Source organism: Argopecten irradians, chromosome 7 (genome assembly GCF_041381155.1).
Source record: "Argopecten irradians isolate NY chromosome 7, Ai_NY, whole genome shotgun sequence".
NCBI classification, from domain to species: domain Eukaryota; kingdom Metazoa; phylum Mollusca; class Bivalvia; order Pectinida; family Pectinidae; genus Argopecten; species Argopecten irradians.
In genome coordinates this window covers 4,363,670-4,385,728 of record NC_091140.1, presented here as the reverse complement: position 1 = coordinate 4,385,728, position 22,059 = coordinate 4,363,670, and the positions used below count along the sequence as shown (strand labels likewise).

The 22,059-nt window shown below is 33.2% G+C and overlaps 3 protein-coding genes across 3 annotated transcripts in view; all 3 read right to left on the bottom strand.

Annotated features, from left to right (window-relative positions):
* Positions 1-1,898: 1,898 nt before the first annotated feature.
* LOC138327330 (uncharacterized) lies at positions 1,899-6,133 on the bottom strand. The gene is made up of 4 exons (XM_069273347.1): positions 6,004-6,133; positions 5,212-5,432; positions 3,225-3,292; positions 1,899-2,101 (listed from the first exon to the last, which is right to left on the bottom strand). The coding sequence occupies exons 1-4, from the start codon at positions 6,008-6,010 to the stop codon at positions 1,957-1,959; spliced, it is 441 nt and encodes a 146-aa protein (XP_069129448.1). The 5' UTR covers positions 6,011-6,133; the 3' UTR covers positions 1,899-1,956.
* Positions 6,134-6,137: 4 nt separating this feature from the next.
* On the bottom strand, positions 6,138-11,523 carry LOC138326807 (uncharacterized). The gene is made up of 5 exons (XM_069272806.1): positions 11,495-11,523; positions 11,073-11,237; positions 7,427-7,617; positions 6,544-6,839; positions 6,138-6,263 (listed from the first exon to the last, which is right to left on the bottom strand). The coding sequence occupies exons 1-5, from the start codon at positions 11,521-11,523 to the stop codon at positions 6,138-6,140; spliced, it is 807 nt and encodes a 268-aa protein (XP_069128907.1).
* LOC138327328 (E3 ubiquitin-protein ligase rnf213-alpha-like) overlaps positions 10,147-22,059 on the bottom strand; it is a 70,204-nt gene continuing 58,291 nt past the window's right edge. The window contains exons 51-63 of the mRNA XM_069273341.1: positions 18,833-19,023; positions 18,157-18,379; positions 17,858-18,028; positions 15,304-15,375; positions 14,090-14,199; positions 13,617-13,736; positions 13,104-13,257; positions 12,881-12,957; positions 12,417-12,560; positions 12,225-12,332; positions 11,495-11,580; positions 11,073-11,237; positions 10,147-10,460 (exon numbers count right to left, since the gene is read on the bottom strand). Of these exons, the coding sequence (XP_069129442.1) occupies positions 12,464-12,560; positions 12,881-12,957; positions 13,104-13,257; positions 13,617-13,736; positions 14,090-14,199; positions 15,304-15,375; positions 17,858-18,028; positions 18,157-18,379; positions 18,833-19,023 (1,215 nt within the window). The 3' untranslated portion in view covers positions 10,147-10,460; positions 11,073-11,237; positions 11,495-11,580; positions 12,225-12,332; positions 12,417-12,463. The remainder of the gene's footprint in view (positions 10,461-11,072; positions 11,238-11,494; positions 11,581-12,224; positions 12,333-12,416; positions 12,561-12,880; positions 12,958-13,103; positions 13,258-13,616; positions 13,737-14,089; positions 14,200-15,303; positions 15,376-17,857; positions 18,029-18,156; positions 18,380-18,832; positions 19,024-22,059) is intronic.

Below are 22,059 nucleotides of genomic sequence, written 5' to 3'. Positions count from 1 at the left end.
GAAAATGAAAATCTTAATGAATAACCAGAATTTAAATTTTACTAAAATGTCTTAAAGGCCCAATATACGTAACTTTTCATTATTTTTGTAATCAAAAACACTTACAATGATCGAATATTGTATCAATGACCTAGAATAAAGAAAAAAGACGTGTATTATGACAGTATTCCGTGCGGATAAACCTATGATATCGAACAGTCAAAAATCGTCTTGTAAACGTACCTGCCATCTTGAAACAGTCGCAATTGCAAAACCGACAATTACCGAAGTGTTTCGTATATAGGTCCACAGGGACCTGGCATAACTATCTGACCAACAGTAATACATTGTATATATATTATAGTATCAAGGGTATGAACTCTACAGTAGAGGAAAACGGAAATATTTTTTTTAATCTGAGTTTTTTTAAGAAGCGAGCTCTACATATCAGTGACGCATATCTTACCTTAAAGAGAAATAATTGATACTATTATACATACATATGTATATACTGTTGGTTAGAAATTCGTGTCAGGTCCCTGTTTATAGGCCTACACATCTTGTACAGTCGCTATAACATGTCTCTGTTTTTCCCGTGCGAAGTCGATCGGGTCATGACAATTACTGAAGCGATTCGTTTACAGGCCTATAGCCTACATCGATCGCGTTGCATAATCTTTTCCGGAAATCGACAGTTTCCGTGAACGTCTTCGTATCGTTTCGGTTTGTATTTATTGTGGGACACATTAATTACTTTTAATATATTTTTTTCGACACTTCACTGTTGGTGTCAGTAACATCTGACCAGGCTTTAGTCAACATTGTAGGCAGGAAGAACGTAGTAATTTTCTTGTAAATGTTTGTGATTACAAAAAAAGCCATGAATACTTACGTATATTGTGCCTTTAATCACATTCAAGTTGTGTCGCCAAGACCCGTCATTTAATTTTATTTCATTTTTTTTTCTATCACACGAGCTTACCCTTGACACACTTTTCTGGAACTGATCAGATATAAAGTTCGTCCACTTTGTCAATCTGTTGGTGAAAATTGTAAAACGTGTATAAACAATTTTAAACTATTTAATAGACATATATGCACAAAAAAAGAGAATTGTTCAGGTATAGCCAAATTTGTATACTGGTGAATTAATACTTTTCATTGTGATTTTAAAATGAGTAGCGGTACTATGATAAAAAATGATGTTGTCTCAAAGGCACAGTATCTGAATAATTATTGCTTATTTACATAATATTCTTGTAGTGATTGCACGAATTAAACATTATATTCATCTGTCTATGCACAATAGTGAAACGAAAAATATTTCCTTTATTATTTTTAACTTAAAAAGTATTTTTTCATACTATATAAAATATTCAAATATTGAAATACACAAACTTTGTGATGTGAGGACGTAAAGTGACTAATATTTTTGAGGCTTAGTATCTTGAAATTATAAATTGCCATTCCATGATTTTATTCAATAGACATCAAATTTTGTGAACTAATTCCATTCAGAAAACTACCAGAAATTAATGAAATTATATACATAATGTACAGACATCTTAGGCAGCACAAATACGTATATTATTCCAAATGGCCCAATTGTATTTCTTACGTCTTGTTGTGTTCCGTTGACACGCCAAATTTCTCAAAGTCCATGCATGTCTGTGCTGTCTGTAAAATACCATTTCAATAATAAGTAATCCAGTATGAACTTCGATAAAGATTTTCAGGGCTGTTTACACGCATTGATGTGATCGAAAATATGTACCACTCATATAGATTTTAATTTAATTAATGTTGATAGTTTGGATAATACCTGAACGATCAGCTTGATGTTGATATCGCACCGAATGAACAACTGTTGTACTGCATCGGTTACTTTTGATAATGATTCGTCTAATTCCAAATGTGAATACATGTCGCCATGAACATTTCGTAAACAATCAACCAATCGTCCTTCCTCTCCTATCGTCACAACGACCAGCAAAGCAGAGTATAGCAGTAAATCACTCGCTCTTCCTGTTGATTTAACATACTACACACTTGCTCTGCAGCAAGACGACTTTGACTTGTGGTATGAAATCTTTCGATGAGGTTGGGAGGATCTGAGGAATAGCTGGAAATATAAATGCAACTTTTTAAATTCTTTCCCCTTGTGCAATATGTATGGTTATGATTAAAAAGTAAAGTCACCAAGGAAATGTCTCTCCTTACTTTAAACGATACAGTAGTAACATGCAATTCCAATGATAACAGTTATCATGTCGGTGACTGCTAAAAGCTGATTTCTATACAATCCGGCACACGATCTAGCGCACCTAAGAGTCTCATAACCGATAGATAATTCATTAAATATTTATTTATTGTTATATCATGGTGACAGCAAGGAACAAAAATTTGTTTTTTCAGTCCAAAAATTAATGGTATTTTTTTCAATTTACCAAAAATAAACGAAAATCATTGACCTTACCCCATGTTTGAACTGTAGGTAAACACGGCACATGATTTTGCGCAGCAGTACACTATAATCCAATTTTAATCATATTATGATATTCAATTTATTTAGTTGACTATTCAAATTTCAATGAAAAACAAAATAATTGAATTATATATCAGTTTGCAATTTTTACAAATGTCAAATAAAAAAATGTTGGCGACTTTTTAAATCAGACGTCACTTTCCGCCATTCTTCCACAATTGCCCCATTGTAACACGGTACGTCTGCATCTTAGACTAAAAACTGAGATTGTATCAGAATTTACATTGCCATTCTATACTTTTTATGTCTGAATAAGTTTGCTGAAATTACCAGTGCGCAAGATCATGTGCCGCTCAAGATCAAGTTCCTTTCCTGTACGTAAACGAGACAAAACAAATGGTCTGTGTATGAAATTTAAGAATGATCCCTATGAAACCAATAGCAGTAGAAAAGCATCCATTGTCAAAATTAAGGATTGACACATTTTAGGTATGTTGTTTAGGGACAGTCCGAATTGGTTATTCAAAATGAATTAACCAAGTGAAAGATAAATGTAAATATGCAAATTTGAAAAACACTACTTCCGTACTTTCAGAGATATATTGCGTACATTTTTGAGAACGTTTAAATAACTATATTTGATTACGGACGGACAGACGGAGGGTTGCTGGCCTTAGACGAAGAAAGGTTTGAATCGACGAAGTGATAATATCCCGATAATCCGGTATTCAATTTAATTGATGGAAACAGTGCCACCTACCTCATTGATCCTGTTTTAGTCTCTTTGAATATCTCCTTGACAAGAAAGACGAGGAGTTGACTAAGTTGCTGCAATGCAAATACACACTTTAAAAAGTTTTTGTAATAAAAAAATCAATGTCTTCTAATGATCTTTACTTAAATTCATATTAGTTCTGCCATGATATCTAGACGGTATTTAGTTTTCAAATTAATATGGAACCCGAAAGTTTGTGTTTTTTTTCAATGAAGAAACTTTCATAGGAAAGAACCAAATGACAATAATTAATTTTTATTTGGTTTCATACTAAATCCGACTTTCTGATTAGCAGATTTTTTTTTTTCATATACATGTACTATGAAGAAAAAATCCGAGAGTGGCGCGAAAATCCGACGTTATCATGACGTCACAATAGAGACGTCGACGTTGCGTATTGATTTAGAAAAAAAATCATCCTTTGGAAAAAACAATGGAATCCTACGTTTAAACGTATTTTTTTGTTATCAAGCAGTCTGAAAAATTAATTATAAGCATTGATGTAAATATTTCTTAAATTAATCGGGGTATGAAATAAATTTTGTTTGCAAACTTTTGTGAGAATCCACTACGCGGATTCACACTGTTTGCAAACAAAATTTCTTTCATATCCCGATGAAGTTAAAAATAGTGACATCAATGCTTAAATAAAACTAAAAAATAAAAGATGAAAATAAGACGGTTTGCTCTGTTTCTGTAAACAAAGACACACATGTCTCTTAAACTTGTGCATATCTAGCCGTACTAAAACACCAGCAAGTTTTTTTATTACTTACAAATGAAGAATGATTCTTTATAACTAAAATAAATTACTTCAGTTTGGGTTTTATAAGTGTAACGTCCTATTGACAGCCAGGGTCATGTAAGGACGTGCCGGGTTTGTTGGTGGAGAAAAGCCGGAGTACCCGGAGAAAAAACACCGACCAGCGGTCAGTACCTGGCAACTGCCCCCCATGGGATTCGAACTCGCGACCCAGTATGTTGACAAAATGTACATAATCATATAAAGTCATACATCTGTTTTAAATTATTGCCCTCTACTTGGCAGTACCCTTTGCTTAAGAGAACTTGTTATATCAATAGAACAAAATTAATTCCTTTTACTCCCGGATAAAATCTCTCCATTCATCACATAACATAATCGTATTTCAATATATATAGACATATATCTATATTCAAAAAGTACTTAATTCTTGGTCATACTTTCATAAACAAAGAACGAAAAAGAACATGTAATTTGAATTACAAATACAAACTTACATTTTCTAATTCGCCGTCCACCGACCATTGACCCCTACGTAGATACCCTACCACAAAAGTGAGGACGATGTCAGGGGATACCCAATTAGTATTAACAAAAACAAGATGTTAGACGCCGCGGGAGGTACGCAATGCTGCAAGCGTTACCGGTAAAAGTGTATCCAGATTGAAGAGGCACTGATATTTCTTCCAGAATGGAAAATGGCTATATATGGAAAACAATAATAGATGTTAGATATATGTTATGACAATCCATTCAATGGAACGACAGAGGGGTTTAGTCTCGAGTACAGGTCTAAATAAGTAAAACTAAGCAGAACAAAGATTTAAAAATGCATTAAGTATGTTCGTTATATAGGAATGCACATTGCCATTGTCTGGAAATAATATAAAGACTATATCAATACACTTATCAGTAAAAGTATGTCATTGTTTTAGTTGGATATTGACAATGTCATATGTATGTACACCCACAATTTAACATCGTGTCTATCCTGCTGGCTGGTGTCTTGTACAGTCCTATTCCTCCTAAACCTGTAAACTAATTGTGAAAAACTACGCGGGGAAAATTTGCATGGAGGCTTAATTTCAAACAAATGAAATGGTTGTCATGTTAAAAAAGTCACGTCAAAGAAACACCATAAACATTCGACAGAAAAGTTGAAATTGAATTTTTATTTAAAAAAAAAAAATTTTTAACTTGTATACCCACATGGACTTTGCCAGTTTTCTTTCTTGTTGTATTGATGATATCGTCCATTCCCTGATCCCCAGAGTAGTCGCCCTCAGCCGTTAATCTGATCACGTGGAAAGGCTTCTGACCTGACAGGAAATGTATCAAGCGGCACACACAACATCCAGTGCATCTCGCGAACTGGCAGGACATCCATCGCTGTTTTACAGAATGTAATAACTGTGTTCCGTAAGTGGTCGCTGAAATGTACAAAGACGTGAGTGAAAAGAGGAGGTATATATGGATGCTTTTTGACAATTTTCCATCATATCATTATTTTTTAACATATAATCAGATAATAATATAGTTGTAATACAATTATTACAACATCAACCTAATTGTATCTAATCTAGTATCGTCTATCTGCTAACTCAGAATTAAAAAGATTTTACGATTTGATTATTTTTAATTACTTAAGTTGGCGGGATATACCTAATTGTTAAAATTGTAATAATAACCCCCCCGTCGATGTTGTGAGACACACACAACTCTTTCATAGGTGGTAAATGATGGGAAAGGTAAAAAATTAAATTGCACCTTAGGGGAATCACAACCATTTTTGAGGTGAACTAACTCTATGCAAAGGCGTCGGATTTTTAATTTTATGGACTCTCATACATTATACATATAACTTATAGCAAGAGTATCCAATACCCATACCTTATTCAAAACATCCACGAAATCAATACATTTGCTATATGGGCTTCCTAACTTTGAAATTAAAACGACATTTCCCTGCTTACTGCGATATTGTAACAATTAAAACCAAACCTGTCATGTTGTAGTTTGAGTAAGAATGTGAGCTGAATTGAGAATGCCTCTCGTCCTTCCCGATCAGCGGGTGGTGTAAAATTGCGTCTATAAGGCCACGTACTGAGCTGTCTTTATACTTTTAGGATTTTCTTTCAAGCACTGGCGTTATCGTGATGATAAGTGTTTATTACTCTACTTAAGTAATCCTCCTGTCTCTCTATTCCATCTTCAATATGGGAGAGCATGATTCCAATGTATCTGCTCGTGATTTCGTCCTCCTTGAATACAAACTTATACTTAGTATTGACTGAGACATCAATGCAACACAACTGAAATTTGTTTTATTGTAAAAATGAGTAAAACACCCCCAATAAATATAAGCATTATTTTCAATATCTTCTGGGTATATTATGCCATAGGCAAATAACGCAAGGACATTCTTTATAAACGTGCAATGTAGCACAAATAACATTTGTTTAGTAGTATTCTCTGTCTCTGTGTTTCAAATCTCCATAACATTTAATGAATTGCAATGATGAGGACAGAATAAAAACTTACGGAAATGTTTCTTGAGTCAAAGTATCGCTTATAAAATGTTTTGCGTGCCGATTTAAACTTGTGTATGAATTGGTCGATGGAGAAATTCTCCTCAGTAAGGTTTGGGAAGTACTCTTCACACACCGGTCCAATGGTACTTAGCAATACACTCTGATCGATCCCAGGAGAGAACACCTTCCTGATGGAGACTCTGGAATCTCTAAGGATCACGCCATCATACGCATCTACCGTAGGCCTAGAACTTGAATCCCTCTTTTCACATCTCTTTTGTTCCCTTAGAACCAATTTACGTAGCTCTGAATTAGAATAAAAAGGTTAAACAAAAATTCAAAGTAAAATAAACAAAGCCCTACATAGGAGTTCTATCTGTGAAGCTCGCTAAATACAACACAATTTTCCGGAGGTTACTAAATATTAAACTGTTATTATTAACAATAGAACAGCTGTACATTTTACCCGTACCCTTAATTTATTAAGATAAAAATACCTCATTTTTTCATTCAACGCTTCACAGTTAAAGTTCTGGGCCCGGTTGTTCAAAGCATGATTAGCTTAATCATATGATAGGTGAAATTATCATTTATCTTATACTAAAAATAATATAATTATATCTTCACTAAACTCAGCAAGTAAGTAAAGAGTGGAGTTCTAAAGATTGCATTGAAATTTTGTAAAATTTGTATTACCAGCAATTACTTTATTTTTATTTGAAAATTGTCGTTAAACTGTGATAGCCTAATCTTCTTTTGAACAACTGGGCCCTGATGATTAACTTTCTCTAAAATTTTGCAGTTCAAACACTTTTATGAAAATAGGGAGCCAGAATGTTTGGAGTTTTGTCCCGTTACAAAATTCGTAGTTTTACTTATGATAGTCTCGTCACCTTTTTCTTGAAAGCTAAGTACTCTATGATGAGTGTCGTTCGCTGTATCATGCCAATATTCAGAGTTCCATGATCTGCCGTCAGAGCTTAGTTCGTAGATATAATGTAGCCCGTGGAACTCCTTCAGCCATTTTTGTGGTAAGTGTGCGCTGACAACGTATCTCAGATACCCTCGATACTTTTTCTCGTTGCTGAAAAGATGTAAACCAGATAAATGTTGAAATATGAATAGCAATTTCTTTATTAATTGTCGTTGTTTTATTAAAGATACTTTGGAAGTTAATTCATATTTACATCACAACAAAGTGGTTAAAGGCCAATCAATTTCATGCATGTGTCATGTAATAATAACTCATTTTACATTAAATGGATGACTATGGATAAGCTAGTTAGACTTATAAGGTCAAATGATCTCAATACGCAAAAAATATATTGCTATCTCTATTAAAAAGGCAAATGAAGTGAGGTCAGAAATCGTGTTCCATACATAATTATTATGGGTCTTTGAACAAACTAAATGTTTCTTAATAGAGATTCAACGGTGTTTTGATATCGTTAAAGGTGGTATGAACGCAATTGGATACAGACATATTCAATGTAGCGCGTAACTACATGTAGAATATGTCTGTATCCAATTGCGTTCATACCACCTTTAACGAAATCAAAAACTGTTCAATCTATATATTAACATAAATAAGTCTACTATAAATCTATAAATTTGATCATATATCAATAATGTCCATTTCGAATAAAAATTGAGATAACCACGCATAGCCGAGACGGAACGACTACAGGTATATATCGTTGCCAGGGTAGTGATGCGGTCCGAAGTGGAGCGAGCCGCCATATTTGATTTTCAACCGAGGAAAGTAACTGTGATATAGCCTATTGATGGTATGACCGTTGAGCTGCTGAATATTTGTCATATATGTATCGATCTACGAACGCGATATAGACTAAATTCTTCATAGTCATGACTTTCATTTTATTGTACGGAAGATAAACAAGTGTTTGCATGGTGTATGTAGGCCTATTGTGAATGAAGCTGATGATACTGTTTCGGATACATGTATTTTTTTTTCCTGAAAACCTGTACATGATCTGTTAACCTATTGTTCGCTTAGACGCTGCCAGAATTATTTTCCGACAATAAGATGATGTATTATTTAGATGTGAGGAGTGATACATGCATACTGACGTAACTATGGGATTCCCCGAACATTCCTGAGGAAAGCCCACCGGTTATAGCCCCGACCAGCGAGTCATGTTGTTCTTTATTACTGTTATAATGCTTGAACACATATTCTGTTTTGATGTCAAATACATATTTTATTGGATCTAATAACAATTGTTTATTGTTATTTTGAAATCCGTCCACGAGGAAACTTTGTTTACACTTCATACAATACTGTCAACTGAGTACTGACGAGCATAATAGGCCATGGGTTAGAAGGGTCCCACATGCACCCTCCCAAACCTCCGAACCAATATTTTTCTTAACCTTTATGATCCACTATTCACAAATCAAAATGTTAACATTGTGATAAACTTCCGGTTATGACGTCATCAAGATAGACGCCATCTCGAGTTTCACTAAATAATGAAAAAAATAGTCATAACATTGACATTTTTTCAACCGACAATTAGACAAATGAGGTACCAAATTTACCACAACAGAACAACAAATACATATCAGGACCAAATAATCCAATGCATGTAGTGATTTCTACTCAGGAAATAAAAAAAAAACGGATTGTAAGCTCAAAAATGTTTCCCAACAGCAAACTTTACTAATAAGTTTTTTTGACCACATCACTTTTAACAACAACAAGAACAACAAAAACCAATGTTAAACATTGTAAGTTTTGGTTAAGACGTCATCCAAATGTCATCTCGACACTTAAAAACAATTTGTTGTTTGGGAATACTTAAAAAACAGAATCATCAAAAACAATCGAGGTAATGACTGAAATAATGGAATAACTTGTTATAGTGTAATCAGTTTACCATATCAATACAAAGTAAACATATATAAAAAAGCCCATTTGGAAATTAAAAAAAAAAAAATTGAAGATGAAAAATGATTTATTTAACCAAAAGAGTTAAGCAGAAATGGGTAATATATCTATCAACTTCGGTAGCCAACGGTATTCATTACGATACTCTTAATCGTACCTAATACCATTGGGTAGCTAAGTTGAATATTTTGATAAAAATAAAGGGAATATATCACAAGGAAACTTCTGCACGTTTTGTCAAATTGAAATGATGACGTAAGAATCCTTGAAGTTAAACTTTAAAATTTAAATAACGGTAACTTTGGCATTGACGAAGGTATATGCCGAAGCGTCCAGAATGTACCCGATGTGTTCCGTACAAAGTCTGGGACCTAACTGATTTACAAATTTCACCCTTAAATAATGCACAGACACTAGAATTATAGAAATATGATTGACTGATATCGCTCATTTGGAGATTAATTAGCCGTTGTCAGAGTCCTTTAGGTAATTAGGATGGCCGTGACATTAATCCGGTTACGTAACAGAATGGAACATAAAATCTGTCATAAAAGGTATCGAAGTAAGTCGCCAGAGGATATACACAATTATCACACATGAATTTTTATCTCAAATGTCACAACGAATATAAAATGTACACGTAGAGTAAATATAATCCAGAATATATACATAGTAGTAAACTGATAATTAATGTTAAAATTTAGCAACTATTAACACTTCAAAGCAATTTAAATTTATCATAAAATTCTTTGTGATAAATACATGGGTTTGGAGATCCCACAACGACGTGGATAAAGTACAAATCATTGTGACGTCATCTTGTGACTTGATGTTTGTGACATCATAATCACCGGAAGTTGGGACTAATCGAAACCGGCTTATTGTTTGTCTCTTTTTCTTTTTTATATTACCTCATGATCGGAACCTTGTGTATTATCTCCCCGGACCTTTAGAACAGTGACAGCAGACATGTCCGTGCTGTATCCGATAAATACACATCAGCACTGGTCAAGTCCCTGTGATTCAGGAAAAAACCACATATTTTTCTAGCATTATGATGGATGTTTTTAAGAAAAAGTGTTATTTTTGCTAGATATAATCGGTATCGTTCTTTAGGCGCATATATTAAAGATGCTTCACCGCCGCCAGAGCATAAACGATACCCATCATTTGAACAATAACTGATGTTTAATCGTGTATATATGTGTCTAATTAATACAAAAATACATAAAGTAATTCGTTTTGCGTTTGGTACATGCGCAATCAGTACTTCACTCAATATAGGGCATAATGCCATGAATTTGTTTTCGAGACGTAAACAAATATAAATAGTTTTATCTTGGAGTAAAATAAGAAGCTCAAACGTTTCAATGATGGTAATGGTGTATAGTAAGTAACAATTGTAACGGAAGAAAAAATACTTATTCGTCTGTTTCTGTTTTTATAGAGAAAAATAACCATTCGTCAGCGGTGGAGCATCTTTAAGAAATGCTTTTAATATTGAAAAAGATTATTGCATTTTCTTTTATCTTTCATCTAGAATATCCATGACATTGTTGTAATTATGACTGATTTTAGCCCAAGTTATGAGTTATCAAAATAGTACCTAATAGTTATCTTATTAGTACCTATTTCTGTTGAACCTTTCTATCCAACTATCCAGTTCCTTTGACAGTTGTAATTGTCCATCTGTTAGCAGCATATCCCCTCGTACCAGATGTTTCTCGAGACGGTTGATCAGCGGGATAGGAAACGTCTTGTAAACTGTCTGTTTCTCAGCAACAAGAATGAGTCTGAGAAGCGGATATGTTTGTTATATATATACGTGAAGCCAGATTCTATTTCGCTTGATGCCTGATAATTATTAATTAAAATACCCATCCTATTTGCTTTATTTGTATAATTACCTAACCATATATGATATAAAACTAATGTTTTTTGTTTGTTTTATTGTTTTCACGCTTGCTCTGTCACCACAAATAAGATGAAACCTACAAATTTGAATTAATGTCATAATTATTCATACAAGGAAAAAATTTCTCTTACTGACCTGAAATTTGGATGAACCTTACACTTCATTCTATTGGTTCCAAGTCCCAAATCCACGTACTTTTCACCCCCATAACGAACATAATACTACAATGGAAGAGCGTTAAGCGTACGTAACTTAGTTTGGTGCAATAACATGTAAGCGTAAAATGATCTTGACTAAGATACCTCAATGCTGAATTCGCGCATTTACAATAATTGTGCAATGGGACTCTTGTAGATATTGAAATAATCAAAATTATATTTTATATTTTATTATTATTCATCAATTTAAATATAGTATAAAAACATAAAATATAAACAATTTTCTACGTAGGAATCAATCATAGGAGCCACATATTCATGAATGGATAGTGTCATGTATATATACTTAAAATCCATAATGTGTTGATTTTTATGTTAAGACGACTTTTGCCAATAATACTGTGTCAAGTAGATTGATCTTACAATTAGTGTGTTTAAAATCAAACTTCACTAAATATCTTGGGTATCAGAGAAAACGTCACAGTCGTTATATATATAAAACTAGTGCTTCGTTCGTTATGTTACGAATAAGGGGACAAGGCGTGTATATATTAAATAATATACACACAACATGTAATTACAAATAATAGCACAACAAAGGTCAACATGATAATACATGTTAGTTTCAATACGAAATGGGAATCGATGCACTTGCATTTTAATGAGTCAAGAAAAAAAATAATGAGCCGAAAACGTCAACAGCAAACCTGGTTTAAGACGTCATAGAGACTCTCATACAAGTTATCCAAATTCAAGAGGAGAACAGCTTGTCCACTTTCCATGCAAACTTTAATGCGGTTGATATTGCGGCAGATCTGAAACATAAAACGGTGTATGTTAAAAATAGGTGGACGTATCGCTGAAAAAACCACAGGTACAGATTGAAATGCGAGGCATACCTGTGTATATTCTTGGTCCTTTGGAAAGCTGCTTCCAAAAATAGTGGTCAAATGAAGATTCTTGATGCTAAGAATTTGGTGTTGTAGCATAGGAAGAAAGCTATAATTCTCGATGAGAGCAGCAAAATATACCTATTTTCAAGTCTGAAATATAGTTTTGTTGAAAAAGCAATAACTGAATCGTTAGTCAACATTCAAGTGAGAGAATATCGTAATTCCATCGTTCATCGTATATGATCAAGAATATTAAATCACTCAGCAAGATACAATGAAGCGAATTAAAGAGATATAGGTAGTTCTGAATCTTTCAGATTCCAACTATAAATACATTGATTTATAGCCGCAAATATACCTCAGTTAATTATCAAGGCAATTCACGTGACATTAAGTACAGAAATTTTTCCAATATTATTTGCGACTATTATGATTATCGTACAACTTGTTAGGGTCTTATATCGACATACCCATCAACCGCTACATTGCAATCTAGGGCCGCCTTGATTAGTCCTAACTGAGAACAGTCAGGATCGTGTTCTCCTCCCTGAAAATCGATATCATATTTACATTTTGTAAAATTTCATTCGGTACTTTTTTTGTTGTTGTTGATTATTTGCGTATCTCCACAATAAAATAAAGCAATGATTAGATCACGGAAAAATTTTATAATTTAATAAATAACAGATCTACCTTGGTACTTGGAAACTGTACATGGGATTGGAATATCTCCATTGGCTTTACGTCGTCGAGTCCGCCAAAATTTCTCAATATTGCATGCTTCAGTTCTGACTGTGTAAGTGGCTTCTTCGAAATTGCAACGAATGCATACAGCATCTTGATGAGCCTGAAAAAAGAATAACAAACACCTAGAAATTGATTAATGAAGAGTACATGATAATAACTCCCAAAAACAAGACCTGGTTATGCATACATGTATATTAAAAATGTTCCTGACACCAAGAGAATGATGTATGTACAGCCTAACATTTATAGTATTTTTGATATACCTTTGTGAGTTTTTTAATCAAGTTTTCTCGTGAATGTATGAGTACCATGTGATATAATTAAATGTCTGATATCAATTATAGAAAACGATCGGACAGATTTTGCAAAATTTGAACTCGTAATCTTTAGAATCATTCAACATGATGAATTAAAAAAAAATATCATCATGATTGCAAATAACATCAGCATTTAATTTACCCATAAAAGTCTCGTAGACCGAAGAACTCTCTCTGTGTCAGCTGAATGTAAGCCTTTGCCATGGATGAGAGATATGGTGCTACCAACTTTTTGGCTGATTCGTCCGTCTCGCATATACCACTGTATAATATCCAATGAAATGAATTTTGAAGGTGAACAGTTTTAAAGCGATGATTTTACGACAACAAGCATTTAGTTTCGCTTGTGAAATGTGTGTTTGGAAGTTGAAGGACTGAAGTGTATTTATCATATCCACAAACATCTGCATCTATATTTTCATATAATCAATTTCATCTGGTTGCAACAATGAATAGTTGAAAATTTAACTGTTACCAGTGAGGTCTCTAGCTCTCCTAACTGTCACAATTTAGTTGGATCACAACTGTTTTAGCACAATTTGAATCGTTTATACTATAATATAAAAAAATCATATAATAACTGTAAGTGCAAGTAACAACAAATGGTGATCTCACAGCGCGCTTTGTATGAGCTCATCCACCGAAGGCACGTTTCGTTGGACCAGAATGCCTCTATTCATTTTCGCTGGATCCAGGGCCCAGTTTGAAATTCCAATGAAACCAACCTAGATGAAACAGTAATTAAATGATCATAAACCCAAAATAAGATATTCCTTTTGTTAAGATATGATTATCAGATGTTTATGGATGACGTCATCACGATTGTTGATTATCTTAAACCTCAGAAAAATATGGGCATTACTAATCCCTAACATGTTAAAAATAAACCGTCATATTCCTTTTTTGGAACACAAATCAATATACTAGTTTGTGTCGTAAAACGATTTTAGCAAGAAAGATGGCAAAATCGTCGATGGTAGTTGCAAAACTATAACAATGAAACCGATATAATCAATTCATCAACTGCAGTCACAACAAATTTTCCACGCACATAGAAATAACAGACATAACTTATGTAACCGAGACACATGTGTTCATATAGGAAGTTATACAGAAAGTAACTCTGCGCATGCCAACTCAAACGATGGTGGCTAGAGAATGGCGTAAAGTCTATTTTGTCGAGTATAAAGTTCAACACACTAACATTATATTGTTCACACGTAAATAATTGTAATCCCTCTATAAAACAGTGATCATGTACGGCTTCAAATTGTGATTGCATTTGTAACACAGTGCCAGGTGGCTAGAGATTAGTTCCGCTCGAGTGATTACACCATACATGTGACAGTCGGCCGATCCGAGAGCACCTGTTTTGTATCAGGTCGCCATGATGTTTATGTAAGTAATGTACATAGTACCGAAGCCTTACTGATGATCGCTGATGATTGTTGATACAATATAACTTAGGTTAATTACTAAACATTAAAAAAATTTATCCGTGTTTTTGCAGTTGGAAACGGCTTTTGAAATGCCGTTCTACGGCAGATTTATGAAAAAGAAATCAGCATTTTCGGCGATCTCGTTGACCAAAAAATATCATTTCGAGCTATCAGAACATTTTGTATAATTTGGACCAAAAACAAAGATAAAGAGGAAATTCGGTCGGGACCGGCAAAGTACTTCGTAATAAGCCGGGTTGTCGAATTTTCCGAGTTCGTACCTTTTTTTAAATGGTATTGGAATGGACTGCGAGAGAAAAATATAATCGTTGTATTACGTCCAAGTCAGATAATACAAAATACTTTCAATAATAAAGATTTAAAGTTTACCTTTTTATATGCCTTTGATGTTTCTGCCAAATAGTCCTTATCGGTACCGTCTTCTAAAAGAGGATGAAGTGCCTACAAGAGCATACGTAAATATGATTGTACAATCCGGAAACATCAGGTTGCCATATTTGCATGAAAATGTCAAAAATGTTCGATGTGTATTCTTTTGTAAAGTCGAATCCGGTCAAATAAATGCTCCCAGTACATGCAATAAACACTAGTAAACATAATAGCATGGTTATATGGTGACAGCAATATGTCCTGAACCCTGTGGACTTGCTTAAGTGAAATGTATATTGCTTGCATCTTTTACCAAAATTTACAAACAACACAGCAATCGAAGCCGAGTCAAACATTTTAACACAAGTTATATAAGGAGAAAAAAAGTTTTGACTTAAGTCTTCATTTTTCTTTCGAGAAATCGGAGCCTGATGCATAGGCACTTTTCTTTAACTAAGTTATGTTCAAGTTCACTTAGGAAGTGATATATAGGCACATAAAATATCATTAGTTTAAACTGTTGTCTAAAAAATTTAATATCTCATTTACATTGAACCTAATAAAGATTAAAAATGCTGTTACATTCAAAATGATTTTGACTCTACTTTAAGCGAAGAACGACAGATTTTGCATGGGTCATTTTTTTAAATCCCCGTATAAAAATTCTACAAACAATAGTCTATTATTAACAAAAGAAGAGGTTACAAAATCCGCCCATGCTCCGATTCTTTTCAATTTTTGCATTGTGTAAAAGGTCTGGATACACAAATTCTTTATATGTGCTTTTTATCTATTTTGCATTTTTTTTTTAAATCAGAAAGGGCCGAAAATGTTTTCAAGCAAACTTTGGGTATGTGGCAAGGGGACCCATTGTGTCCACCTTTTGAACATGTTTTTTTTTTTTTTATTTTCTTTATTTTATACCCATTTATAATGATATTTACTTATTATGTTTACTACAAATTGATTTTTCAAGCAGTAAATTTCAATTTTTTGACAGGATGATAATTAAGGATATTGGGTTGGCTCGAAATATTTGGCATGTTATCGATTTTGTCCACATTTTTAAACCATTTTAAAAACATGCTATAGGTATAATCTTATAACAAATACTTTTAAATTGAATTCATAATGATAAAAGAGTGAAACAGAGTTACTTTTGATTTTCAATTAAAATATGTTTAATCTCAAAAGAAAACCAGTCCAACAAAGGCTACAATCTTATTTTTGACTGATCAGGGGACCTTTATTTGTTACAAAGACAACCTATCTAGTATTAAAAACTGTTACTCTCTCATTCGGCATTCCCCATAACCAATATGTACCAATTTTCATATCTAAAACTATCTTAATTTCAATCAGATACCTCCATTTTAACTCCATGGCAAATAATATTTTTGAAAGTGATATCATGTTATTCAGCATTTACCAATATTCAGTAAAATCTGGCAATATTTTAATTTTAACCAATCAGAGACCTCCATTTTGTTGCCAATGACAACCAATCTTTTTGAAAGTGGTTTCATGTTATTCAGCATACCTCGTTACCTCTATATACTAATTTTCACTTAATTCTTACATCATTCAAATTTCAGCCAATAAGAGGCCTCCATTTTGTTATGATGACAACCAATATTTTCAAAGGTGTTACCATCATATTTAGCATCTAAAATTATAACTGTACACTAATTTTCACTTACATCGGACTCTGGAATGATAAACTGGAAATGTATAGCTAGGTATACTGACAAAGAAGTGCACCGTTGCTACATGCACTTTCTATTTTCAAGTCATTTAAAAACTGTTTTCCCGGATTTTCATTTCACAACCAATTTACATATAGACAGAAATGTCATGAGCATATTTTAAATGCGGGGTAAGATTGTGACAAAACCCGTAACAGGTTGAAATGAGATGCAAAGAGCAATGTTTCGTTTTGTTTTTTTCACAAAAGTGTTCATTTTTCGTAATATCATCATTTCAAATATGATTTTCCGTTTAAATTCTAAAAGAAACGATTCAAATATAACGTATATGATCTACTCAAATTATTTATGAATAAAAAATGTAAAATATTTAATAAAGGCTAACCTATTCTGGCATGTTTCTGCAGATAGTTTTAAAGAAAATGAACACAAAGAATTCAGGCCCTTTAGGCCTTTTTTTAAAATCATTTTTTATAAAGGAAAAGCAGTGTCATTTTAAAGGGACAATTAGTAGTACTTTTGATATGCAAAGTTTAAACAAAAATAGGCTGTTGGCAGTTTCTATGGGATTTTTAACATAAGCTTAAACACCACCTTTGCAAATGTCAATTTGCTACAGATATGTGAAAATTTTAACGAAAACCTAAAAGGCGTGTATTCATGATTAGTCAAAATGTATGTACCATACCGTCTTTGCATATAAATGAATAACCCTAACCCTCGCAGGTACGTATTGAAGGTGGCGTCATATATGTCAGAGAAAATGGCGTAATATTCGCTGAAATAATCGATTACCTCCCACAGAAAAGCGGCGATGGTCAAAATGGTATTGTTGCAATTCATAATACCTTCAGTGGCATATGTGGCAAGTCCTCTGCAAGTCCGATCTCATCGAGAACAACGATTGATACAAACTGTTGCAGGTCCTGTGACTTCTGAAACTCCGAGGCTTGATCGAAAGTTCGAATGATTCCCTCCGATGTCGATAGCGGACTACACTGGTACGACAATAGTTGGGCCTGGAAACCAGCGAGCAGGATCTAAGTTTATCTTTACAAAGTAATGATGAAACAAAATAAATAAAATAAAAGTAAATTGTATATGGGAATTAACCGATTTAAAATAGTTAATGCGCTTTATTACTAACCTGTTTAAACTCCTTGAAAAGACCACTATTTGAAGACGATCCTTGCATGGTATCCGATAGAATAGCCTTGGCGAGTGACTTGGAACTTCCGGGTTTACCAACAAGAAACAGCGGTATCCGCAGTTCAGCACAAACAGTCATCAGGAAAATATTCTCACACAGTGCCTGGTTTCTTGCGATATTTGGTCCGATAATAGAATTGTCCAAGATGACTTCTTGGCACCTGTAATTAATACTTTCTTCGACATCATAAATATACTACACCGGAAACAGGAATGCCTTTGTTTCTTATTACGTGCGTTTAATCCTTATTCGTGTATTGAAAAATCTTTTGTGTTAACGGGTAGGTATACATTATGACGTCATAAGTTTGCGAAGGTTACTTTACATTTTTCAGAAAAAAATGACGGTCATATTGTGTTCAAAATATTCACAATCGATACATACATTCACGAGTTTTTCATATGGTAGTGAAAAACGTTGTCTTAATCACAGGAAAATATACATGTAAGTTACAAATGACAAAAAGTAATAGAAAATAAAATTCACGCCCACTTATGTCCTTTAAAAAGAACGAAAATACTACTTTAGTTTACTTTTAGAAAAATAGAAATTTGATATGTTTTGAGCTCCATGTTAAACTCACTATACATGTTACGACATTAACATAGATTACATTCGTATTTCCTGTTCAAATCTTTCGGCTCCGCCAGGTAATGGACAGCTACCGCCAAACTTGGATGATATATACATGGTGTATTTGTGTTTGTCTTTCAACGCAGCACGATAACATACACCTAAAGCCAGTACAAGAGATCTTGTCCTTTTCTCAATGTCGGTGTAATGTCGGGTTCCCATGGTCTTCATCTAGGTATACACAAGATTAGTTTTATTACAACAAAGAATCTGAAAATAATGTTATACAAGATCTACAAGAATAGCGGTAGTCCAGGCGCATGCCTTCAGAGTGTAGTGTTGTTTGTTTACTTCCAGTTTTCGCTGTGTCTGGTGGTCACTGCTACATTGTTTTTGACCTATGTTAATGTCATTAAAATGCTATCTAGTTCTCTATTTTCTTCTCTTTCCTTTCTACCTATTTACATTCTTTCAATATCACAGAGAAACAACTCGTCGCTGTCAGGTAAGCAGTAATCACTATACAAATAATACATGGAAGAAGTTAAAATTCTGAGTGCTAACTGTCAGGGGTTGGGCGATAAAATAAAAGAAAAGACGTGTTCACATATTTAAGAAGTATGAATTTTAATATCTATTGCCTACAAGATACGCATTTTACTACAGAAATGGAAACTATGATAAGGTCGGAATGGGGACATACCTGTTATTTCAGCTCGTTTAGCTCAAACTCAAGAGGGGTAGCAGTTTTATTCAATAACAATTTTGAGGTCAATATTTTAAAGGAGAAAAGGGACCTGGATGGAAATCTTATTGTTTTAGATGTGTCGACAAATGAAAAACGTTTACACTGATAAATTTGTATGGTCCAAATTCAGATACCCCATCATTTTATAGTAAACTACTAGAGGTTGCACAGGATTTTGGAAATGATGCTTTTATAATTTGTGGAGATTTTAATTTAGTCTTAGACCCTAGTCTAGATTGTTCCAATTATATGCATGTAAATAACCCTAGGGCAAGAGAAAAGATTTTTGAAATGATAAATGAGCTTGGTTTGACTGACATTTATAGAAATGAACATCCAGATTGTAAAAGGTTTACTTGGAGAAGAACAAGTCCAGTAAAACAGGCTAGACTAGACTCTTTTTTAATTTCAGAGAATCTTATTTCTAGTATAAGAAATATAAATATTGATCCAGGATATCGATCTGATCATTCTATGCCATACATAACTTTAAGTTTTAATGAATTTAGAAAAGGTAAAGGACTATGGAAGTTTAATAATTCCCTATTACATGATTTAGAATATCTTAATTTAATAAATAAACACATAATAGATAATAAAACTCAGTATGCTTTACCTATTTGTAATCTGGCGAATTTAACTCAAATTTCAGATAATAATATTCAATTTTCAATAGATGATCAACTTTTTTTAGAAACACTTTTATTTGAGATCAGGGGGAAAACCATTTCATATTCCTCTTTTAAGAAAAAGCAAAGAAAAAACCAGGAATTGTCATTAAGGAAACTCATTAAAGAATTTGGAAGACCAGGAAAATGTTAATTTAGAAGAATTAGCAAAAGCACAGAAAGAACTAGAGTCCCTCAGAAAACATAATCTTAAAGGAAGTATACTAAGGTCAAAAGTGAAATGGGTCGGAGAGGGGGAGGAACCATCTAAGTATTTTTTAAATTATGGAAAACAGGAACTTTGTCACTAAAATTATACCAGTAATTGAAAAAGATGATGGAGAGATTATAACAGATCAAGATGAAATTATAACTGAAGTTAAACAGTTTTATGAAAATCTATATTCAGATGAATTAGAATTACATGATAATCTAAATGAATATCTTGATTATGATAGTATACCAAAACTGAACTTATCTGAATCCGACAGTTTAGAGGGCAATATAACTTATGAAGAGGCAGGTGTTACTTTAAAAAATACGAAAAAATAATAAAAGTCCCGGATCAGATGGCTTTACTGTAGAATTTTTAAAATGTTTTTGGAAACAGCTTGGTCATTTTGTAGTCAGGTCGATTCAACATGGGTTTAATACTAGCAAATTTTCAGTGACAAAAAGGCAGGGAATTATAACTTGTTTACCTAAGGAAGATAAGCCAAGACAGTATATTAAAAATTTGAGACCAATTTCACTCTTGAATACCATATATAAAATTGCATCAGGCACTATTGCTAATAGAATTAGAAAAGTTTTAGACACTATTATAAACTCAGATCAGTCTGGATTTATATCAGGAAGATATATTGGGGAGAACACAAGAATTATATATGATATTATGCATTATGCGGATGAAAATGATATTCCTGGTATGTTGTTAAATGTGGATTTTAAAAAAGCATTTGATTCGGTCAGTTGGAATTTTATTGATAGAGTATTTAACTTTTTTAACTTTGGAAATGACATACGAAAATGGGTTAATGTTTTTCAAAATGGTTCTAATTCAACTGTTAACCAGGGGGGGGGGGGGATTTGTCTCCATTTTTTCTTATTAATCGAGGATGTCGCCAAGGTGATCCTATCTCCCCATATTTGTTTATTCTCTGTGCTGAAGTTTTAGGAATAAGAAATAATGTAAACATTAAGGGTATTAACATTGATGACACTCCTATATTACTATCCCAATATGCTGATGATACATCAGTTATATTAGATGGGTCAAGACAAGCATTAAGGGAAACATTGAAAGAATTGAAAAAATATGCAGAAATATCTGGCTTAAAAGTAAACAAGGGTAAGACTGAAGTAATTTGGATAGGGAATAAGAAATATAGTGATGAACAATTTTGTCCAGAATGGAACTTGGATTGGGGAAAAGAAGTTTTACAGTTTTGGGTATTCATTTTAACGTAGAATTACATAGAATGGTAAAAATGAATTATGACAAGAAACTTGTTAAACTTAAATCAATTCTGAATACTTGGAATAAAAGAATTCTTACACCTATCGGCAAAGTGCAAGTTATTAAATCGCTACTAATTTCACAGCTTAATCACCTGTTCATAGCACTGCCAAATCCTGATAAATATTTCATAAAAGCACTTAACTCAGAAATATATAAATTCCTTTGGAACAGTAAAGTAGATAAGATTAAGAGAGATATTATTATAAAGGAATACAGTGAAGGCGGTCTTAGAATGATAGACATATACTCTTTTATCAGGGCTCTCAAGTTAACATGGATCAGAAGATTATACACAAAGTCAAGTAAATGGCAAGTGATTCTAGAAACCA

Coding starts and splice junctions, on each gene's coding strand:
- LOC138326807 (XM_069272806.1), bottom strand. CDS start 11,523: ATGAAGTGTAAGGTTCATCCAAATTTCAG. Junction 6,840..7,426: donor ACTTAGCTTTCAAGAAAAAG/GTGACGAGACTA, acceptor ATTCTAATTCAG/AGCTACGTAAATTGGTTCTA. Junction 6,264..6,543: donor TTGACTCAAGAAACATTTCC/GTAAGTTTTTAT, acceptor TTTGTATTCAAG/GAGGACGAAATCACGAGCAG.
- LOC138327330 (XM_069273347.1), bottom strand. Junction 3,293..5,211: donor AGAAAACTGGCAAAGTCCAT/GTGGGTATACAA, acceptor TTTGCATTGCAG/CAACTTAGTCAACTCCTCGT. Junction 2,102..3,224: donor ACTAAAACAGGATCAATGAG/GTAGGTGGCACT, acceptor TTATATTTCCAG/CTATTCCTCAGATCCTCCCA.